Raw genomic sequence first — 16653 nt, 5'->3', positions numbered from 1 at the left:
GAAAGGGGTCAGCAGGGGCCCAAGCCACCCTAGCAGGGACGGAAGTGATGGAGAAGGGGAAGGTGCCATCACAGTATGCTGATCTCAGCGACGTGTTCAGCGAGAAGGAAGCTGACCAACTACCCCCGCATAGGCCCTTTGATTGCCAGATCAATTTACTCCCTGGAGCACAGCTTCCTGTAGGCAGGTTGTATGCCATGTCAGACAGGGAGATGCAGGAGTTGCGAGCGTTCATTGACAAGAACCTGAAGAGAGGCTTCATCAGAGAGTCCAAGGCAGCGGGGGGTAGCCCAGTGTTTTTTGTGGATAAAAAGAACACGGACAAGCCGAGACTGGTATGTGACTTTCGGGCCCTAAATGCAGTGACAGAGCCGGTGGCTTTTCCTATGCCCAGGATTGATGATATTTTGACCAGGGTGCGAAAAGGAAAGATTTTTACAAAGCTGGACCTAAGGGGGGCGTACAACCTGATACGTATAAGGAAAGGGGATGAATGGAAGACCACCATGTTCACCCCTTTGGGGGCATTTGAATATCTCGTTATGCCTTTTGGATTACAAGCAGGCTCCGCGTGTTTTCAAGCCTTTATGAACCATGTACTGGGGCCTTTGCTCTACAAGAATTGCGTGGCCTTCTTAGATGACGTGTTGGTGTATTCGGAGAATGAGGAGCAACATGTGAGAGACGTCAGAGAAGTGTTGAGCAGGCTGCATGCCAACAGACTGTGGGTGAAACTGGAGAAGTGTCAGTTTCATACCAAGGAGGTGGAATTCCTGGGGTACCGCTTGTCAGACAAGGGGTTGGCCATGGACCCCGGCAAGGTTCAAGCGGTGCTGGAATGGAAAACCCCCAAGACTAAGAAGGATGTGCAGAGGTTCCTAGGGTTTGGAAACTTTTATCGTAAGTTCATCCGAAACTTCGCTCACCTGACGGCGCCCATCACGGACTGTCTCAGCAGCAAAAAGAAGTTTGTTTGGACGGGGGAGGCGGAGCGAGCGTTTGAGGAACTGAAAAAGGCCTTCGCCTCTGACGAACAACTTCTACATGTGGATTTACAAAAAAAGCTGAGGGTCGAAACAGACGCTTCTGACAGAGCCATAGGGGCGGTGCTTCTTCTGCAGCCAGGGAAGGAGGGGTCCGAGTGGCGACCGTGTGCCTTCTTTTCGCGAAAGCTGAACAAATCAGAGAGAAACTACACGGTGTATGACCGGGAACTTCTTGCGATTTATGAGGCCTTCCGGAGATGGAGGCACCTACTAATTGGTGCACAACAGAAGGTGCAAGTACGCACGGACCATAAGAATCTAGAGTATTGGAGAACTGCGCGAGTGCTCAACCAACGGCAGTTGAGATGGGCCCAGGAGTTCTCCAAATTTAACTTTGAGATTTGTTACGTACCAGGCCAGGAGAACGTTAGGGCGGACGCTCTATCACGCAAACCTGAATATTTGGAGGGAGAGGGTGCACCCGAAGAGACCCATGTCATTCCCGAGGATCGCTGGGTGTGTGGGGCGGCACTGGTGGGGCTAAGGGAACTGATAGAGGGAACGGTGCAGGATGAATATGCCCAGGACAAACTCAGGGGTCTCAGGAGGGAGGGAGACAAACCCGGGGGTTTTGAGGAGAGAAACGGGGCGTTGTACTACAAGGGAGCGTTATACGTACCTGAAGGGGAATTGAGGGAAAAGGTACTCAAGCAACTGCACGATAGCCCCACAGCAGGGCATTTTGGGCAACACAAAACCATGTGGCTGGTTACCAGGGAATTCTGGTGGCCCAAGGTCAGGGAAGATGTGCGGGAGTATGTGAGAGGGTGTGACCGATGTCAACGAGCCAAGGGGGAGAGGCGGGCACCGGCAGGTTTATTAGAACCACTACCCACGCCGGAAAGACCATGGGAGGCAGTGGCAATAGATTTTATGACTGATCTGCCCAGGTCCAAAGGGAAGACAGCCATTATGGTTGTGGTAGACCTGTTAACCAAGATGGCCCACTTTATAGCCTGCTCACATGCGGTCACAGCAGAAGAAACCGCTAAATTGTTTGTGGAAAATGTGTTTAGATTGCATGGTGCCCCCTTGAGGGTGGTTTCGGACCGAGGGAAACAATTTACTTCCAGGTTCTGGAGGAAGCTCATGAGCTTATTGCATGTAGAGGTGAATTTCTCAACTGCCCGTCATCCAGAAACCAACGGGCAGGCGGAAAGAGCTAATGGTGTCCTCCAGCAATATTTGAGGTGTTATGTGAATGACAGAGAGAATGATTGGGTGGAGAAGCTGGCGTTGGCAGAATTTGCCTATAACAATGCGGAGAACGTGTCCACGGGAATGAGCCCTTTTTTGGCCAATCACGGGTGTCATCCCCGAGCCTTCCCAGGGGGGGAGGGGGAGAACTGGAGCGTTCCAGCCGCAGAACAGTTCGTTGAAGAAATGGAAGCGATCCATCGCCAGCTCCAACTCAATTTAAACAGGGCGAAGGAGGAATATAAGAGGCAGGCAGACAAAACCAGAAGGGAAGGAGAAAGCATTAGGGTGGGGGATCAGGTGTGGTTGTCCACCCAAGGGTTACCATTTAAAGGAGGTTGTAAGAAGTTAAGACCCAAAAGACTGGGCCCATTTGAAGTCACGCAACAGGTCAACCCAGTGGCTTTCAGACTCCGGTTACCTAACCACATGAAGTTGCACCCAGTGTTCCACAGATCATTGCTGTCACCGTATATAGGGGACAGAGAGGGGAGGGTCAATAGGGGACCAGCTATGGAGGAAAAAGAACACAGCTACCATGTAGCGGAGATTCTCGATTCCAGGTGGAGGGGAGAGCAAGTAGAGTATTTGGTAATGTGGGAAGGGGAGCCGGAGTCGGAAAACACCTGGGTCAGGGCAGAGGATGTAGATGACGAGGTTTTGATTGAAACTTTTCATCAGAGATTCCCTTGGAAACCCCAGCCAGTGGCGAGGTTCCGGAGGGAATACTTCGCCACCACCGACGAAGAAGAAGAGTTGGAGGGGTTCGCTGATTCCGAGGTGGAGGAGGATTCAGCGAGTCGGAACGAAGACCGATGGAGGGAAATGTTCGAGACGTCGGAAGATGAGGAGGATTCTTTTAGGGGTTTCAGCTCCTCACCGCCCAGAGGAGAGAGTAGGGGCGGGGGAGAGGGGGGCCCTGGAGGGGAGGTGGATGTCAGGGAACTGACATCGGAGGAAAGGGAAGTGGTAGGGCTCCCAGAGACTGGGAGAGAGTCAACAGCTAAAGCAGGGACCAGTAGGGGGAGCGCGGGGTCTCTGGAGGAGGATCTCAGTAATGCTGAGAGAGACGCAGCAGCCCAGGCAGGAAGCAGAAGGGGAGAGAAAGGGGTGAGAGACACTTCGAGCGAAAATAGCGGGGAGGTGTCAGAAGCAACTGCAGGGAGACCTATGCTTCGCCGGAAGCTGTCACGTCGTGAGTCCAGGAGACGCGTTTCCGTTAAGGAACTTCTTTGCTGGAAGCGCTTCCGCAGACAGCCACTGTCGGACTCTACAAGTGACTAGAGCAGACATGTCTGAGGAGCTCTGTCACACACAGAGGTTTGTGGGGTCGCACAAACTCTGAAGGGGCACTATTTTAAGCACAAGCAGCTAATCATCCCCTGACAGAGGGTATCAGCTGAAGGATGCGATAAGCCAGAGGGAGTTCCATGAAACCTCATTACTACCCTCATGATGATGTGCTCGAGGCAAAGAGAGTAGGAGAGCTAATGAGCACAAATTGGACATAGCAAATGAGGAGACGACGACACGGGACTTCAGTGGCTCAATGGCGGAGCCAGGCAGTTCTGCTGGACATAAAAGCCACATCTGCTTGCACAGCCCATTGCTGCGGCTCAGGGGCAAAACCAGGAGCAATGAGACGCATAATGCGCGAGGGCCAAAGGGAACTGTTCATGGCAGCAGTGGGAGGCACGACGAAACAAACAGTCTCCACCACCCTTCTCCTAACTCTGCGCCATTAAGCTGCGCTGGAGAAGAGGCAAAGCTTTGGGGGAAAGCGATTTAATATTTAAGAGCATTTATGCAACTGGTGGGAAGCAGGCAAAACAAACCTGGGGGGAAAGCTGGTTGTTGTTGCTCAGTTGTTTAGTCGTGTCCAACTCTTCATGACCAATATCTCTATCTTTTTCTACTTTGTAACACATCGAAAAATCATCAATCAAAAGCAGAGAATACCTTGATCCTCCCAGTGACTCAACAGACATGGGGCCAGACAGATCTGCATGAATTAATTCAAAGGGTTGTGTGGTCTGCCCCTCTGACCTGCTGCGCCTCTTGGGCCTTACAGTATATTTCTCCTTACAAAACTTCTTGTAGTCCTACTAGCGTGGTTTATTGATTACAGTTGCCCTTCAAATAATTCATATACTTCTTCCAATCTTCCCTAAATCTCTGGTCCCGCAGGTTTCGAATGCTTCCTGTCATTTTGTCCAATTCATAGAATCATAGAATCCTAGAGTTGGAAGAGACCACAAGGGCCATCGAGTCCAACCCCCTGCCAAGCAGGAAACACCATCAGAGCACTCCTGACATATGGTTGTCAAGCCTCTGCTTAAAGACCTCCAAAGTAGGAGACTCCACCACACTGCTTGGCAGCAAATTCCACTGTCAAACAGCTCTTACTGTCAGGAAGTTCTTCCTAATGTTTAGGTGGAATCTTCTTTCTTGTAGTTTGGATCCATTGCTCCGTGTCCGCTTCTCTGGAGCAGCAGAAAACAACCTTTCTCCCTCCTCTATGTGACATCCTTTTATATATTTGAACATGGCTATCATATCACCCCTTAACCTCCTCTTCTCCAGGCTAAACATGCCCAGCTCCCTTAGCCGTTCCTCATAAGGCATCGTCTCCAGGCCTTTGACCATTTTGGTTGCCCTCCTCTGGACACGTTCCAGTTTGCCAGTGTCCTTCTTGAATTGTGGTGCCCAGAACTGGACACAGTACTCCAGGTGAGGTCTGACCAGAGCACCTCAATTCTGCGTAGTCCATTCATTTCGTCTGCCATTCTTCTTTCGGTGGAATTTCTTCTTCCATCCAAACTTCCTACTGGGATGCAAATGGAAGCCCAGAGATGTCAAAATGCCACAAGAGTGCAGCTCTGCTGCTCTTCGTAATAAGATTTGCAGGGGCCACATATCATGTGCGATCTGCATTTCCTTGGGGGGGGGGGTTGGGTTGCGTTTTGTCTGTCCAGCTGCCTGCTTATGAGAGAGCTTGATTTCAGAGGACAGGCCAGCCCCAAAATAGACCCTTCCAGGGCAGATGCTGCCTTCGTCAAATGCCTCCTTGAACATCGATCACGGCCGAGGTTGGCTTGTTTCTCTGGCCGATGGAGGCGATCCGCCTTGCAGCGCAACGCCCAGGGAAGAGAGCCGGCTGTTTTTTACCTTTGAACTTAGGTTGACCCAAAGAGCCAGGCGCGACACAGGCGCAGGGAGTGTGAATGTCGAAAGAGCCCTTTCTCTGCTCTCACAATGGCCAACCAGATGTCCATTATGGGAAACCAACAACCAGGATTTGAACACAAGACCAAACCTCCTCTCCAAAAGTGGAGGCATTGTGGCTAGGAACCACCGATAGAAATCGCCAAACCTCTGAGCGCTTTAGACAGCGACTTTAAAAGCAGACTTTTGGTTATCTTAAGGGTTTACCTCTTTCTCCCCAATATACAGATTTCCCCCTCACTTTTGCCATCTTCAGAAACCACCCTTGTTCCAAACACGAGATATATTTAGAAACCTTGATGCTCTGTGCTTTTGCTCTCAAGACACGACCTCTCAAGAAATTCAGCAAATTAATTTGATTACCTGATTACATAATTAAACGCAGCTCTATTTTATATTTATTTTGGTCTCTGCCTATCTAGATATAGGCCTGGAAGAGACAATCTCTCCACAACTTCACCACTTCCTGGCAGAGGGACGCTTCCTGTGTGGTCATTTTAACAACTTACAGCTTACAGGTGGAAGTGAATCCGCAACCTGATTGGCCTACAGGAGAATCCCGGAGTTAGCCAATCACGTGGGGCCCATTGTGGAAATAATATATATAAAGCAGACAGTTCGGGGAAACTTCCATTCCTCACTACTATGAGCTGAATAACGCGCATGAAATCCACTCTCGACTCCGAGTATTTTTCAGTCCTTTTCTGGAATCCCTGGAGAGCTGATGCCAGTCAGTGCTGGCAATACTAGCCTAGATGGACTTGGTACAAAGACAGCTGCCTCTGCTTCCTTGTGCTCCAGCTCCTTGGCTGGTTTGGGTGTTCCTTTCCGACACCTTTCTGAGCTCTGCAATATCCTTTTTTGAGACGGACTGGCTGGGGAGGAACTGGAGATGAATTTTAACAGGGAGAAATGTAAAGTATTGCACTTGGGCAAAAAAAATATGAGAGGCACAAATACAAGATGGGTGACACCTGGCTTGAGAGCAGTACATGTGAAAAGGATCTAGGAGTCTTGGTTGATCACAAACTTGACATGAGCCAACAGTGTGATGCAGCAGCTAAAAAAGCCAATGCAATCCTGGGCTGCATCAATAGGAGTATAGCATCTAGATGAAGGGAAGTAATAGTGCCACCCTGTTCTGCTCTGGTCAGACCTCACCTGGAGTACTGTGTCCAGTTCTGGGCACCACAGTTCAAGGAGGACACTGACAAACTGGAACGTGTCCAGAGGAGGGCAACCAAAATGGTCAAAGGCCTGGAAACGATGCCTTATGAGGAACGGCTAAGGGAGCTGGGCATGTTTAGCCTGGAGAAGAGGAGGTTAAGGGGTGATATGATAGCCATGTTCAAATATATAAAAGGATGTCACATAGAGGAGGGAGAAAGGTTGTTTTCTGCTGCTCCAGAGAAGCGGACACGGAGCAATGGATCCAAACTATAAGAAAGAAGATTCCACCTTAACATTAGGAGGAACTTCCTGACAGTAAGAGCTGTTTGACAGTGGAATTTGCTGCCAAGGAGTGTGGTGGAGTCTCCTCCTTTGGAGGTCTTTAAGCAGAGGCTAGACAACCATATGTCAGGAGTGCTCTGATGGTGTTTCCTGCTTGGCAGGGGGTTTGACTCGATGGCCCTTGTGGTCTCTTCCAACTCTATGATTCTATGATTCTATGATTCCCTTGCCCTGGCATATGCTCATTGTGCTAACCTCAGTCCTCCTGACCATGACTGATGCCCATTTAGATCCCTTCGCTCCATTTCCCTCGCAGCCACCGTCTGCAGGCTCCCGGATGCTCCCATCCTGCACTGCCTGGTCGTGAACCCCCAGAGGTGAACTGCAAAGAAAACCCAATTCATCACTGTCAACCCGAAGGTGTCCCTTCTGTGCTGCTGTAGTGAGTGCCCGGCGGTGTCCCCAGCAAAGCAGCAGAGTGCATGCAAAATGTCCTGACCTCAGTGCAGCTCAAAGAGACCTCACCTAGGAAGGTGAGGAAAAGAAAAGGCTTATTTCAGCCTCAGACCTTGGAGAGAGGCTATGGAGCAAAACCCGGTCCGCGTCGCATTTTAATGCAATCCCCACCTAACTCAACTCTACAGTTCTGCGACTCTACGATTCTAATCCTTGCTTCCGGAAATCATGCACAAATCATGCACACAGCTATCCCTCAAGAAATCGCCCCTTCCCTGATTTTTGTGGTAGGGCTCATCAGCCAAAAACAACGTTCACAAAAACGTGAACTGCATTAGGAGAAAATATGCACAGAAACAGATACAGTGGTACCTCAGGTTAAGTACTTAATTCGTTCCGGAGGTCCATTCTTAACCTGAAACTGTTCTTAACCTGAAGCACCGCTTTAGCTAATGGGGCCACCAGCTGCCGCTGTGCCACCAGAGCATGATTTCTGTTCTTATCCTGAAGCAAAGTTCTTAACCCGAGGTAGTATTCCTGGGTTAGCGGAGTCTGTAACCTGAAGCATCTGTAACCTGAAGCATATTTAACCCGAGGTACCACTGTATTTTAGTCAGCGGCGTAGCGTGAGTTGTCAGCACCTGGGGCAACGCAAGTAATTTGCGCCCCCCTAACCCCTAACCTGCGAGTTGCCGCTGGCGCTGCCGCCCAAACGACTCCGCTTGCCCGGAGGAGGAGGGGCGCAGAGAGGCGAGGAAAATGCAACGGCCCAGCAGCTGCAGCAGCACCGGCAGAGGCAGGGCTGTGAGAGCCGCTGCCTGCCGGGCGCCTTCAGCCCAGACGCGCGCACAGCTCGTCGGTTCCGCGAGACATGCGGCTCCGCTACAGCCTGCGCCCGAGGCTCTTCGGCGACTCCGGAGGCAGCGAGTGCGCCCCCACCGATGTTGCGCCCGGTGCGGCCGGCACCCCTGGCACCCCCCACGCTACGCCACTGATTTTAGTGAGAACGGAATTTCAAAATGCTTTGCCTTAGAGGGAATGGCTTGCAAAAGTGTGTATATGAGCCAAAATGGATCACAAAATTGTTTAGGAGAATTTTAAAAGACAAAATAAGGGGGAGGGGAAGAGGTGCAGGCCAACGCAGAAATATTTTCCCAGGCTTACGTGTAGCAAACAAATGGTTAAGAATTCAGGTTGCATGGGAAAAGGCACATAAACACAGCAGACAATGAAAAATCTATTTCCAAAGAACAGATACTCCTTGCAAGTCACTTAATCTTCCTAGTTAAAGTCCTCAGCTTAAAAGATTTTCTAACAAATGAGACACTCGAAGACGGTAGGCGTGTGGGAAGAATATTCATTAACTAATTGCAATTGCAGGCTGGCTGAAGTGTTCTAGGATCATTTGTCCTGCCAAGAGATGTTCTTGGAGACTGCATTTATATAAAACACACACACCTCAAAAAAGTGTTAGTTTGATTCATAGACTCGTAAAATTGTAGAGGGCTAAGGGATCCCAGGGGTCATCTAGTCCAACCCCCTGCACTGCAGGAGTCTCAGCTAAAGCATCCATGACTGATGGTCACCCAACCTCTGCTTAAAAACCTCCACTGAAGGAGAGCCCATCACCTTCCAATGGAGTCGTTTCCACTTTCCAAAGAAGTTCTTCCTAATGTTTACCTAGACAGCATCTTAAAAAGCAGAGACATCACCTTGCCAACAAAGGTCCGCATAGTTCAAGCTCTGGTTTTCCCAGTAGTGATGTATGGAAGTGAGAGCTGGACCATAAAGAAGGCTGATCGCCGAAGAATGGATGCTTTTGAATTCTGGTGCTGGAGGAGACTCTTGAGAGTCCCGTGGACTGCAAGAAGATCAGACCTCTCCATTCTGAAGGAAATCAGCCCTGATTGCTCACTGAAAGGACAGATCCTGAAGCTCAGGCTCCAAGACTTTGGGCCACCTCTTGAGAAGAGAAAAGAACCTGATGTTGGGGAAGATGGAGGGCACAAGGAGAAGGGGATGACAGAGGACGAGATGGTGGGACAGTGTTCTCGAAGCTACCAGCATGAGTTTGACCAAACTTCGGGAGGCAGTGGAAGGCAGGAGTGCCTGGCGTGCTCTGGTCCAGGGGGTCACAAAGAGGCGGACATGACTAAATGACTAAACAAAACAAAATGTTTCCCTGACACTGTTATTTTACCTCTTTGAGCGTTGACGGGAAGGTCGTCTCTTGCAGGTAGAACTCTGGCACACACTGGAAGGTGATGGTCAGGATGATGCCCAAGGAGCCCAGGTGGACGCAGGCTGCACGGTACAGCTCAGTATTCACAGATTCGGAGCACTCCAGCATTTCCCCAGAAGCCGTCAACAGCGTCAAGGCGACCACCTGCCAGGGGGAAGTAAGAGGAAAGGGAGACATGCTTTAGTCTGGGGACTATCAAGCCATAGAGGGACGCAGGTGGCGCTGTGAGTTAAACCACAGAGCCTAGGGCTTGCCAATCAGAAGGTCGGCGGTTCGCATCCCCACAATGGGGTGAGCTCCCGTTGCTCGGTCCCTACTCCTGCCAACCTAGCAGTTCGAAAGCACGTCCAAGTGCAAGTAGATAAATAGGTACCGCTCCGGTGGGAAGGTAAACGGCGTTTGCTCTGGTTTGCCAGAAGCGGCTTAGTCATGCTGGCCACATGACCCAGAAGCTGTACGCCGGCTCCCTTGGCCAATAAAGCAAGATGAGCGCCGCAACCCCAGAGTTGGCCACGACTGGACCTAATTGTCAAGGGTCCCTTTACCTTTATCAAGCCATGACATCTTCTATCTCAGGTGACATTTGGGTTCAGCTGCTGTATCGTTTGTGCGCTGGCAGTGTTGGTGAATGGCGGGTCCCAAGCGCAACACTGCAGGGGGAGCCTTCATAGTGACACCAACAGGGCACTCCCTGCTGGAGTCAGTTCTCACATTCGATTGCCTGTAGTCAGGTCTGGCACGTGGGGCGCATGGGTGCACATCTGCCTACAGAGATCTTTCCTAAAGGATCCCCTCTCCATCCATCCCCCACAGCTGAGATTTCGCTTGGAAGAAATTCACAGAATCATAGAATTGGAAGGGAGCTCTTGGTATCCTCTAGTCCAGCGGTTCTCAACCTGTGGGTCCCCAGATGTTGTTGGACTACAACTCCCATCACGCCTGAGCTCTGGCCTTGCTAGCTAGGGGTGATGGGAGTTGTAGTTTAACAACATCTGGGAACCCACAGGTTGAGAAAGGCTGCAGGAGCCAGTGTGGCGTAGTGGTTAAGAGCGGTAGTCTCGTAATCTGGGAAACCAGGTTCGCGTCTCCGCTCTTCCACATGCAGCTGCTGGGTGACCTTGGGCCAGTCACACTTCTTTGAAGTCTCTCAGCCTCACTCACCTCACAGAGTGTTTGTTGTGGGGGAGGAAGGGAAAGGAGAATGTTAGCAACTTTGAGACTCCTTCGGGTAGTGATAAAGCAGATATCGAATCCAAACTCTTCTTCTTCTGCTGCTGCAGTCTAGTCTAACCCTCTGCAATGCAGGAATCTCAACTAAAGCATCCATGACAGATGGTCATTCAGCCATCTTCTTAAAAACCTCCAAGGAAGGAGAGTCCACAATGGGAGACCATTCAACTGTTGAACAGCTCTTACTGTCATAAGGTTCTTCCTGGTGTTTAGACGGAATCTCTTTTATTGTACCTTGAAGCCACTGATTCGATTCTTACCCCCCAGAGCAGCAGAAAACAAGCTTGCTCCCTCTTCCATGTAACAGCCCTTGAGACATTTGAAAATAGCTATCCTATCACCTCTCAGTCCCCTCTTTCCCAGCTCCTTCAACCATTCCTCATCAGGCTTGGTTTCCAGACCTTTGATCATCTCGGTCGCCCTCTTCTGCACATCTTCCAACTTATCAACACCCTTCTTAAATTGTGGCACCCAGAGTTGGACACAGTAAACTTTCTCCATGCCGTGTATAATTTTATAAACTTCTACCATCTTGCCACTCGCTCGCCTTTTCTTTAAAATGGAAAAGTCCTAGACACTGCAAGCTTTCTGCATTGGCTAAGGTGGCTGGGGATGATACGCTGTGTAGTTCAGCATCTTCTGTGAACCCAAAGCTCATCCCTTTAACTCTCCTCCGAGCTCCTGAGCCTTTGCTCCAGCAGGCGGTGCAAGCGAGCTGACTTTAAGCGCCAGCCTTCCTACCAACCTCTCTGCACAGCAAATTTCCTCCTGGCTCCTGTTCGCTCTTCCTTCATGGACCGGCTTGGCTGGCAATTGTTTTCTGCTGTCCTGATTGCAGAGTTTGCCTGCTCAAGGTGAAACTGCAGCACTGTCAGTTTGACTGAATTCCTCCTTAACGATGACAACTCCGACTGTGCTTAACCTCGCACAGGGAAGCCGCAGAATGAGAGGAGTGTAGAATTAAGAGCCCCAGAGGGACCTTGAGCAAAGCACCGCTCTGCTGCTCAGCCTTTTCTCCATATAGGTAATTCTGCGAGGTCAAAGAGGTCCGGAGGAGAAAACATGCTCCAGGGAAATCACACGGAAAAGCAATTGAAAGCGGTCTGCCTATCACTCTGCAAAGTTTGCAGCTGAGGTTTTGTCATTTCCACATCATGCTGTTTGCTACGATGTTTTGTTTTTTTGTTAAAAAGAGAGAGAGCAGCAGAACTGGTAAGCCAATATCCTCATTCCAGTCGTGGACACTGGGGCCAAGACGGTAAGTTTTCTGGAGATACTGTTGGGTGATTAAGCTGAACATCCTGGTCCTGGAAAAGGGAGCGGTAGTACTGCGTCCATTCTTGGGGTTCGACAGTACAAATCGGCCCACTACGCTCATGCTCCAGTAGGCCTGATATGGTACTCCAGAAACAGGATGTGTCCTTGTTGTGCGAGGCCTTTATTAGGCTGTACCAGACGTTTCTTTCGGCTCTCTGTCTTTTCCATTTAATTGTTTGTACTTCCATCTAGGGTTGCGGGTGGCGCTGTGGGTTAAACCACAGAGCCTAGGACTTGCCGATCAGAAGGTCAGCGGTTCGAATCCCCACAATGAGGTGAGCTCCCACTGCTCAGTCCCTGCTCCTGCCAACCTAGCAGTTCAAAAGCACATCAAAGTGCAAGTAGATAAATAGGTACCACTCTGGCGGGAAGGTAAACAGCGTTTCCGTGCACTGCTCTGGTTTGCCAGAAGCGGCTTAGTCCTGCTGGCCACATGACCCGGAAGCTGTACGCCGGCTCCCTCGGCCAATAAAGCGAGATGAGCGCCGCAACCCCAGAGTCGGCCACGACTGGACCTAATGGTCAGGGGTCCCTTTACCTTTACTTCTGTCTAAGAGAGACGTATGCAGTAAATAAGAGAGGCAACCTGGAGGTCTGATATTTACAGTAAGCTCTCTGCAGGTGTCTCTTTGCCTGTTTGCGCTCAGAGTCAAACCGGGTGGCAAATTCCATTAACCTTTTTGTGGCAGTGTTTCGGATCACGGTTTCTGCTCGCTACGGAGTCCTGTATAACTCAGAGGCTTGCCTATTTTTATTAATACAGCAAGCGTGCTGCTCCCATAGGGAGCTGCCTCATGCCGAGCTGGAATTAGACCATTGGTCCATTGTGTTCAGTACTCTCAACACTAGGACTTAAGAAATGCCTGCCGGATCAGGCCCGTGGCCCATCTAGTCTAGCCCCCTGTTCTCACAGTGACCAACCAGCTGCCTGTATAAAACCCGCAATCAGGACCTGAGCACAACAGCAACACTCTCAATCTCCTCTGGTTTCCAACACTTGGTATTCAAAAGCATCACTGCCTCTGACTGTGGAGGCAGAACACAGCCACCCTGGCTAGTAGAAGAAGAAGAGTTTGGATTTGATATCCTGCCTTCCATTCCCTTTAAGGAGTCTCAAAGCGGCTAACATTCTCCTTTCCCTTCCTCCCCCACAACAAACACTCTGTGAGGTGAGTGGGGCTGAGAGACTTCAGAGAAGTGGGACTGGCCCAAGGTCACCCAGCAGCTGCATGTGGAGGAGCGGGGAAGCGAACCCGGTTCACCAGATTACGAGTCTACTTCATATGCAGTATATCACAGTTTAATACGTTTAGCATTCAGCTTCATTGCGTGCCCCTGAATTCTAGTCTTGTAAGGGGGGGGATGGAAGAGAAAATGTTATATCCTTATTAATTATAATTCCCACAGATAACAGGTCATAAGAGAATCATAGTTACTCCTGCCATTCATTGATTTTCTTTTTTTATTTCCAAAACCGAAAAAAGAAAAATTACAAACATCAAATTCAACATCCGCAATCATTTTCTAACACAAACCTATTAAATAATTAACTAAATTAAAATAGATCTAATTACTCTAAACGTCTCTTTGCCATATACAAATACAACACAGTTAGAAATTGTATATTAAAGCTTTTATATTATAAATAATATTTCGAATTCCCCTATACCCTTCTCCCCATTGATTTTCTTTGCTTTGAAAGATAAGATGCAATCTGAACTATAGACACTTGTGGCCACATTACAGATTCCTGTAACGGCACACATCTTGGTAGCTGCCCAAAAGAGGACGTCTCGGTTATCCTGAATCATCCAGGGAGCGCAGGCTCTTGCCTGTGCCGTCTTAATCCTAGCAAATGCAGCCTAAAGCCCCAATAAATGGGACCCATTAGAGGCAGATGTGAGACACCAATTACTGCAAATCTATTTGAATCCTGGAGTGCTGAGAAAGCAAGAGACGGAGAGGGGAGGCAGCGACGGTTCTGAGCTTGACTACTTCCTGGGAGAGAGGCCGAGGGCGCTAAAGAATCAGAGTTGCTTCGCGGCATGCTGTTGCTCCAAAGCGACCAAGGGACTCAGAATCGGAGGGTCTCTTGTGCCCGGGTCCTGCTTGCAAGTTTCCCATTGGGGCATCGGCCACTGTGAGAACATGATGCTGGACTCGAAGATCCACCAGCCACTCTCTTCTTATTACCTCAGTTATGTGATCCACGGAAGCTCTTGCTTTCAAATCTGTAATAATGCCCTTCAGTAAACTCAGCTTTGCGGTGGGTAAAAGAACGGGCCAGTTTCCTGGGCAAGGGGGCTTCTCTCTCCCAGTCTGCCAGTGGCCGCCCAGTGAAGCCAGTGACTCTGACACAGCCTTCCCTACCACCTGGGCTCAGACCTGTCCTGGAGGTGCAAGGAGGCAGCAGAAGGGACTGACTCTCTGCTCCAGCCCTGCATTCTTCCTGCACCAGCATTCCCAACCTGGTGCCCTTGGGTGTCCAAGCCAGCAGGGCTATGGTGGAAGATGTTATGGAAGGTTTAGAAGGTCAGCCCTGAGAGACAGAGCCTTCAAAGTCTTCTTTCTCCTCCTCCAGATTTCACCAGAGCCCAACTTTCTTGCATTCGGAGATGTTGACAGCATAAAGGGATACTGCAATTCATAGAATCATAGAATCATAGAGTTGGAAGAGACCCCAAGGGCCATCGAGTCCAACCCCCTGCCAAGCAGGAAACACCATCAGAGCACTCCTGACATATGGCTGTCAAGCCTCTGCTTAAAGACCTCCAAAGTAGGAGACTCCACCACACTCCTTGGCAGCAAATTCCACTGTCGAACAGCTCTTACTGTCAGGAAGTTCTTCCTAATGTTTAGGTGGAATCTTCTTTCTTGTAGTTTGGATCCACTGCTCCGTGTCAGCTTCTCTGGAGCAGCACAAAACAACCTTTCTCCCTCCTCTATGTGACATCCTTTTATATATTTGAACATGGCTATCATATCACCCCTTAACCTCCTCTTCTCCAGGCTAAACATGCCCAGCTCCCTTAGCCGTTCCTCATAAGGCATCGTTTCCAGGCCTTTGACCATTTTGGTTGCCCTCCTCTGGACACGTTCCAGTTTGTCAGTGTCCTTCTTGAACTGCGGTGCCCAGAACTGGACACAGTACTCCAGGTGCATTCTGCCCCGAAGGCTGATTTTTAAGTGTGGTCGCTTGGTGTGTTGCCGTTAAGGTGAGTTAAATCAAATCTTAGTTTGCCTCCATATTCAGAGTGAATAATGTTTCTGAATCCCAGTTGCTGGAAACCACAGGAGGGGAGAGTTGCTCTTGTGATTGAATCCTGCTGGGGGGTTTCCATTCAGGCATCTGGTTGGCCACTGCAAGAACAGGACGCTGGACTAGATGGGCCTTTGCCCTGATTCAGCTGGGGCTTCTTGCATGCTTATATGGGGTACAAGAGTTATAGGGCCTCTATAGTTACCGGCGGAATGCACCTGGGACACAGGTGGCGCTCTGGGTTAAACCACAGAGCCTAGGATTTGCCGATCAGAAGGTTGGTGATTTGAATCCCCGCGACGGGGTGAGCTTCCCATTGCTCGGTCCCTGCTCCTGCCAACCTAGCAGTTCAAAAGCATGTCAAAGGGCAAGTAGATAAATAGGTACCGCTCCATCGGGAAGGTAAAAGGCGTTTCCGTGCGCTGCTCTGGTTCGCCAGAAGTGGCTTAGTCATGCTGGCCACATAACCCGGAAGCTGTATGCCAGCTCCCTCGGCCAATAAAGCGAGATGAGCGCCGCAACCCCAGAGTTGGCCACAACTGGACCTAACGGTCAGGGATCCCTTTACCTTTACTATAGTTACTGTGGCTGATAGTAGGACATTTTGGAGGGAGCGCGGCAGCAGCTAGTTTTCATGCACTCAAGGGCCAATTGCAAATGAGAAATTTCAGGCTGTGCAGGAAGTGAGGACCTTTGCAAGATTTCTGGGGTCTCTGCTGGCAACTGCAGATTGACAGCCTTCTCTTCCCACTGCCAAACCACCAACCCTTCTCTCATGTCTTAGAATTTTCTCCTTTAGTTATTTTATGGACTTGTTTTTGACGGCTGCTCATGAATTTTAACTAATGTCGATTCCCGAACGGCAGCCGCTGCCCTGCCTCTTTTGTCTTCCTATCGATCACCTGCCCCCTTTTATTAGCTTCCTTTCTCCTTCCCTCCCTTCTCCTTCCCCCGCCCCCCGCCCCCCGCCCCCCGCCTATCCGTCACTTCTTATAAGTCACTGTTTTTTTGCAAGGTGCATGGAATCTATCAATTGCGTTGGAAGCCGGATAATCCATCCCGCCGCTGCAAAATCCGAGCCAGGAACAGCCATTCATCTCGCAAAGAGCCTTGGGATGATGGTAATGATATCACAAATAACGTGGAAGTGGGGGAGCTCTGTGTTCCCCAAAAACCCAAAGCCCACAGCTCCCACATAACACCCCCACAAAAAAACTACGAGACGTATG

The 16653-nt window shown here is 50.0% G+C and overlaps 1 protein-coding gene across 1 annotated transcript in view; it reads right to left on the bottom strand.

The window, feature by feature from the left end:
* The window catches only part of LOC309529500 (L-gulonolactone oxidase), a 58480-nt gene that overhangs the window by 29350 nt on the left and 12477 nt on the right, over nucleotides 1-16653 (bottom strand). The window contains exon 6 of the mRNA XM_082217778.1: nucleotides 9577-9762. Coding sequence (XP_082073904.1) covers nucleotides 9577-9762 — 186 coding nt within the window. The remainder of the gene's footprint in view (nucleotides 1-9576; nucleotides 9763-16653) is intronic.

Source organism: Podarcis vaucheri, assembly GCF_965113315.1.
Source record: "Podarcis vaucheri genome assembly, chromosome: 3".
Lineage (NCBI taxonomy): Eukaryota > Metazoa > Chordata > Lepidosauria > Squamata > Lacertidae > Podarcis > Podarcis vaucheri.
The sequence above is the reverse complement of the archived record's forward strand: the minus strand, read 5'-3'. Positions and strand labels throughout refer to the sequence as shown.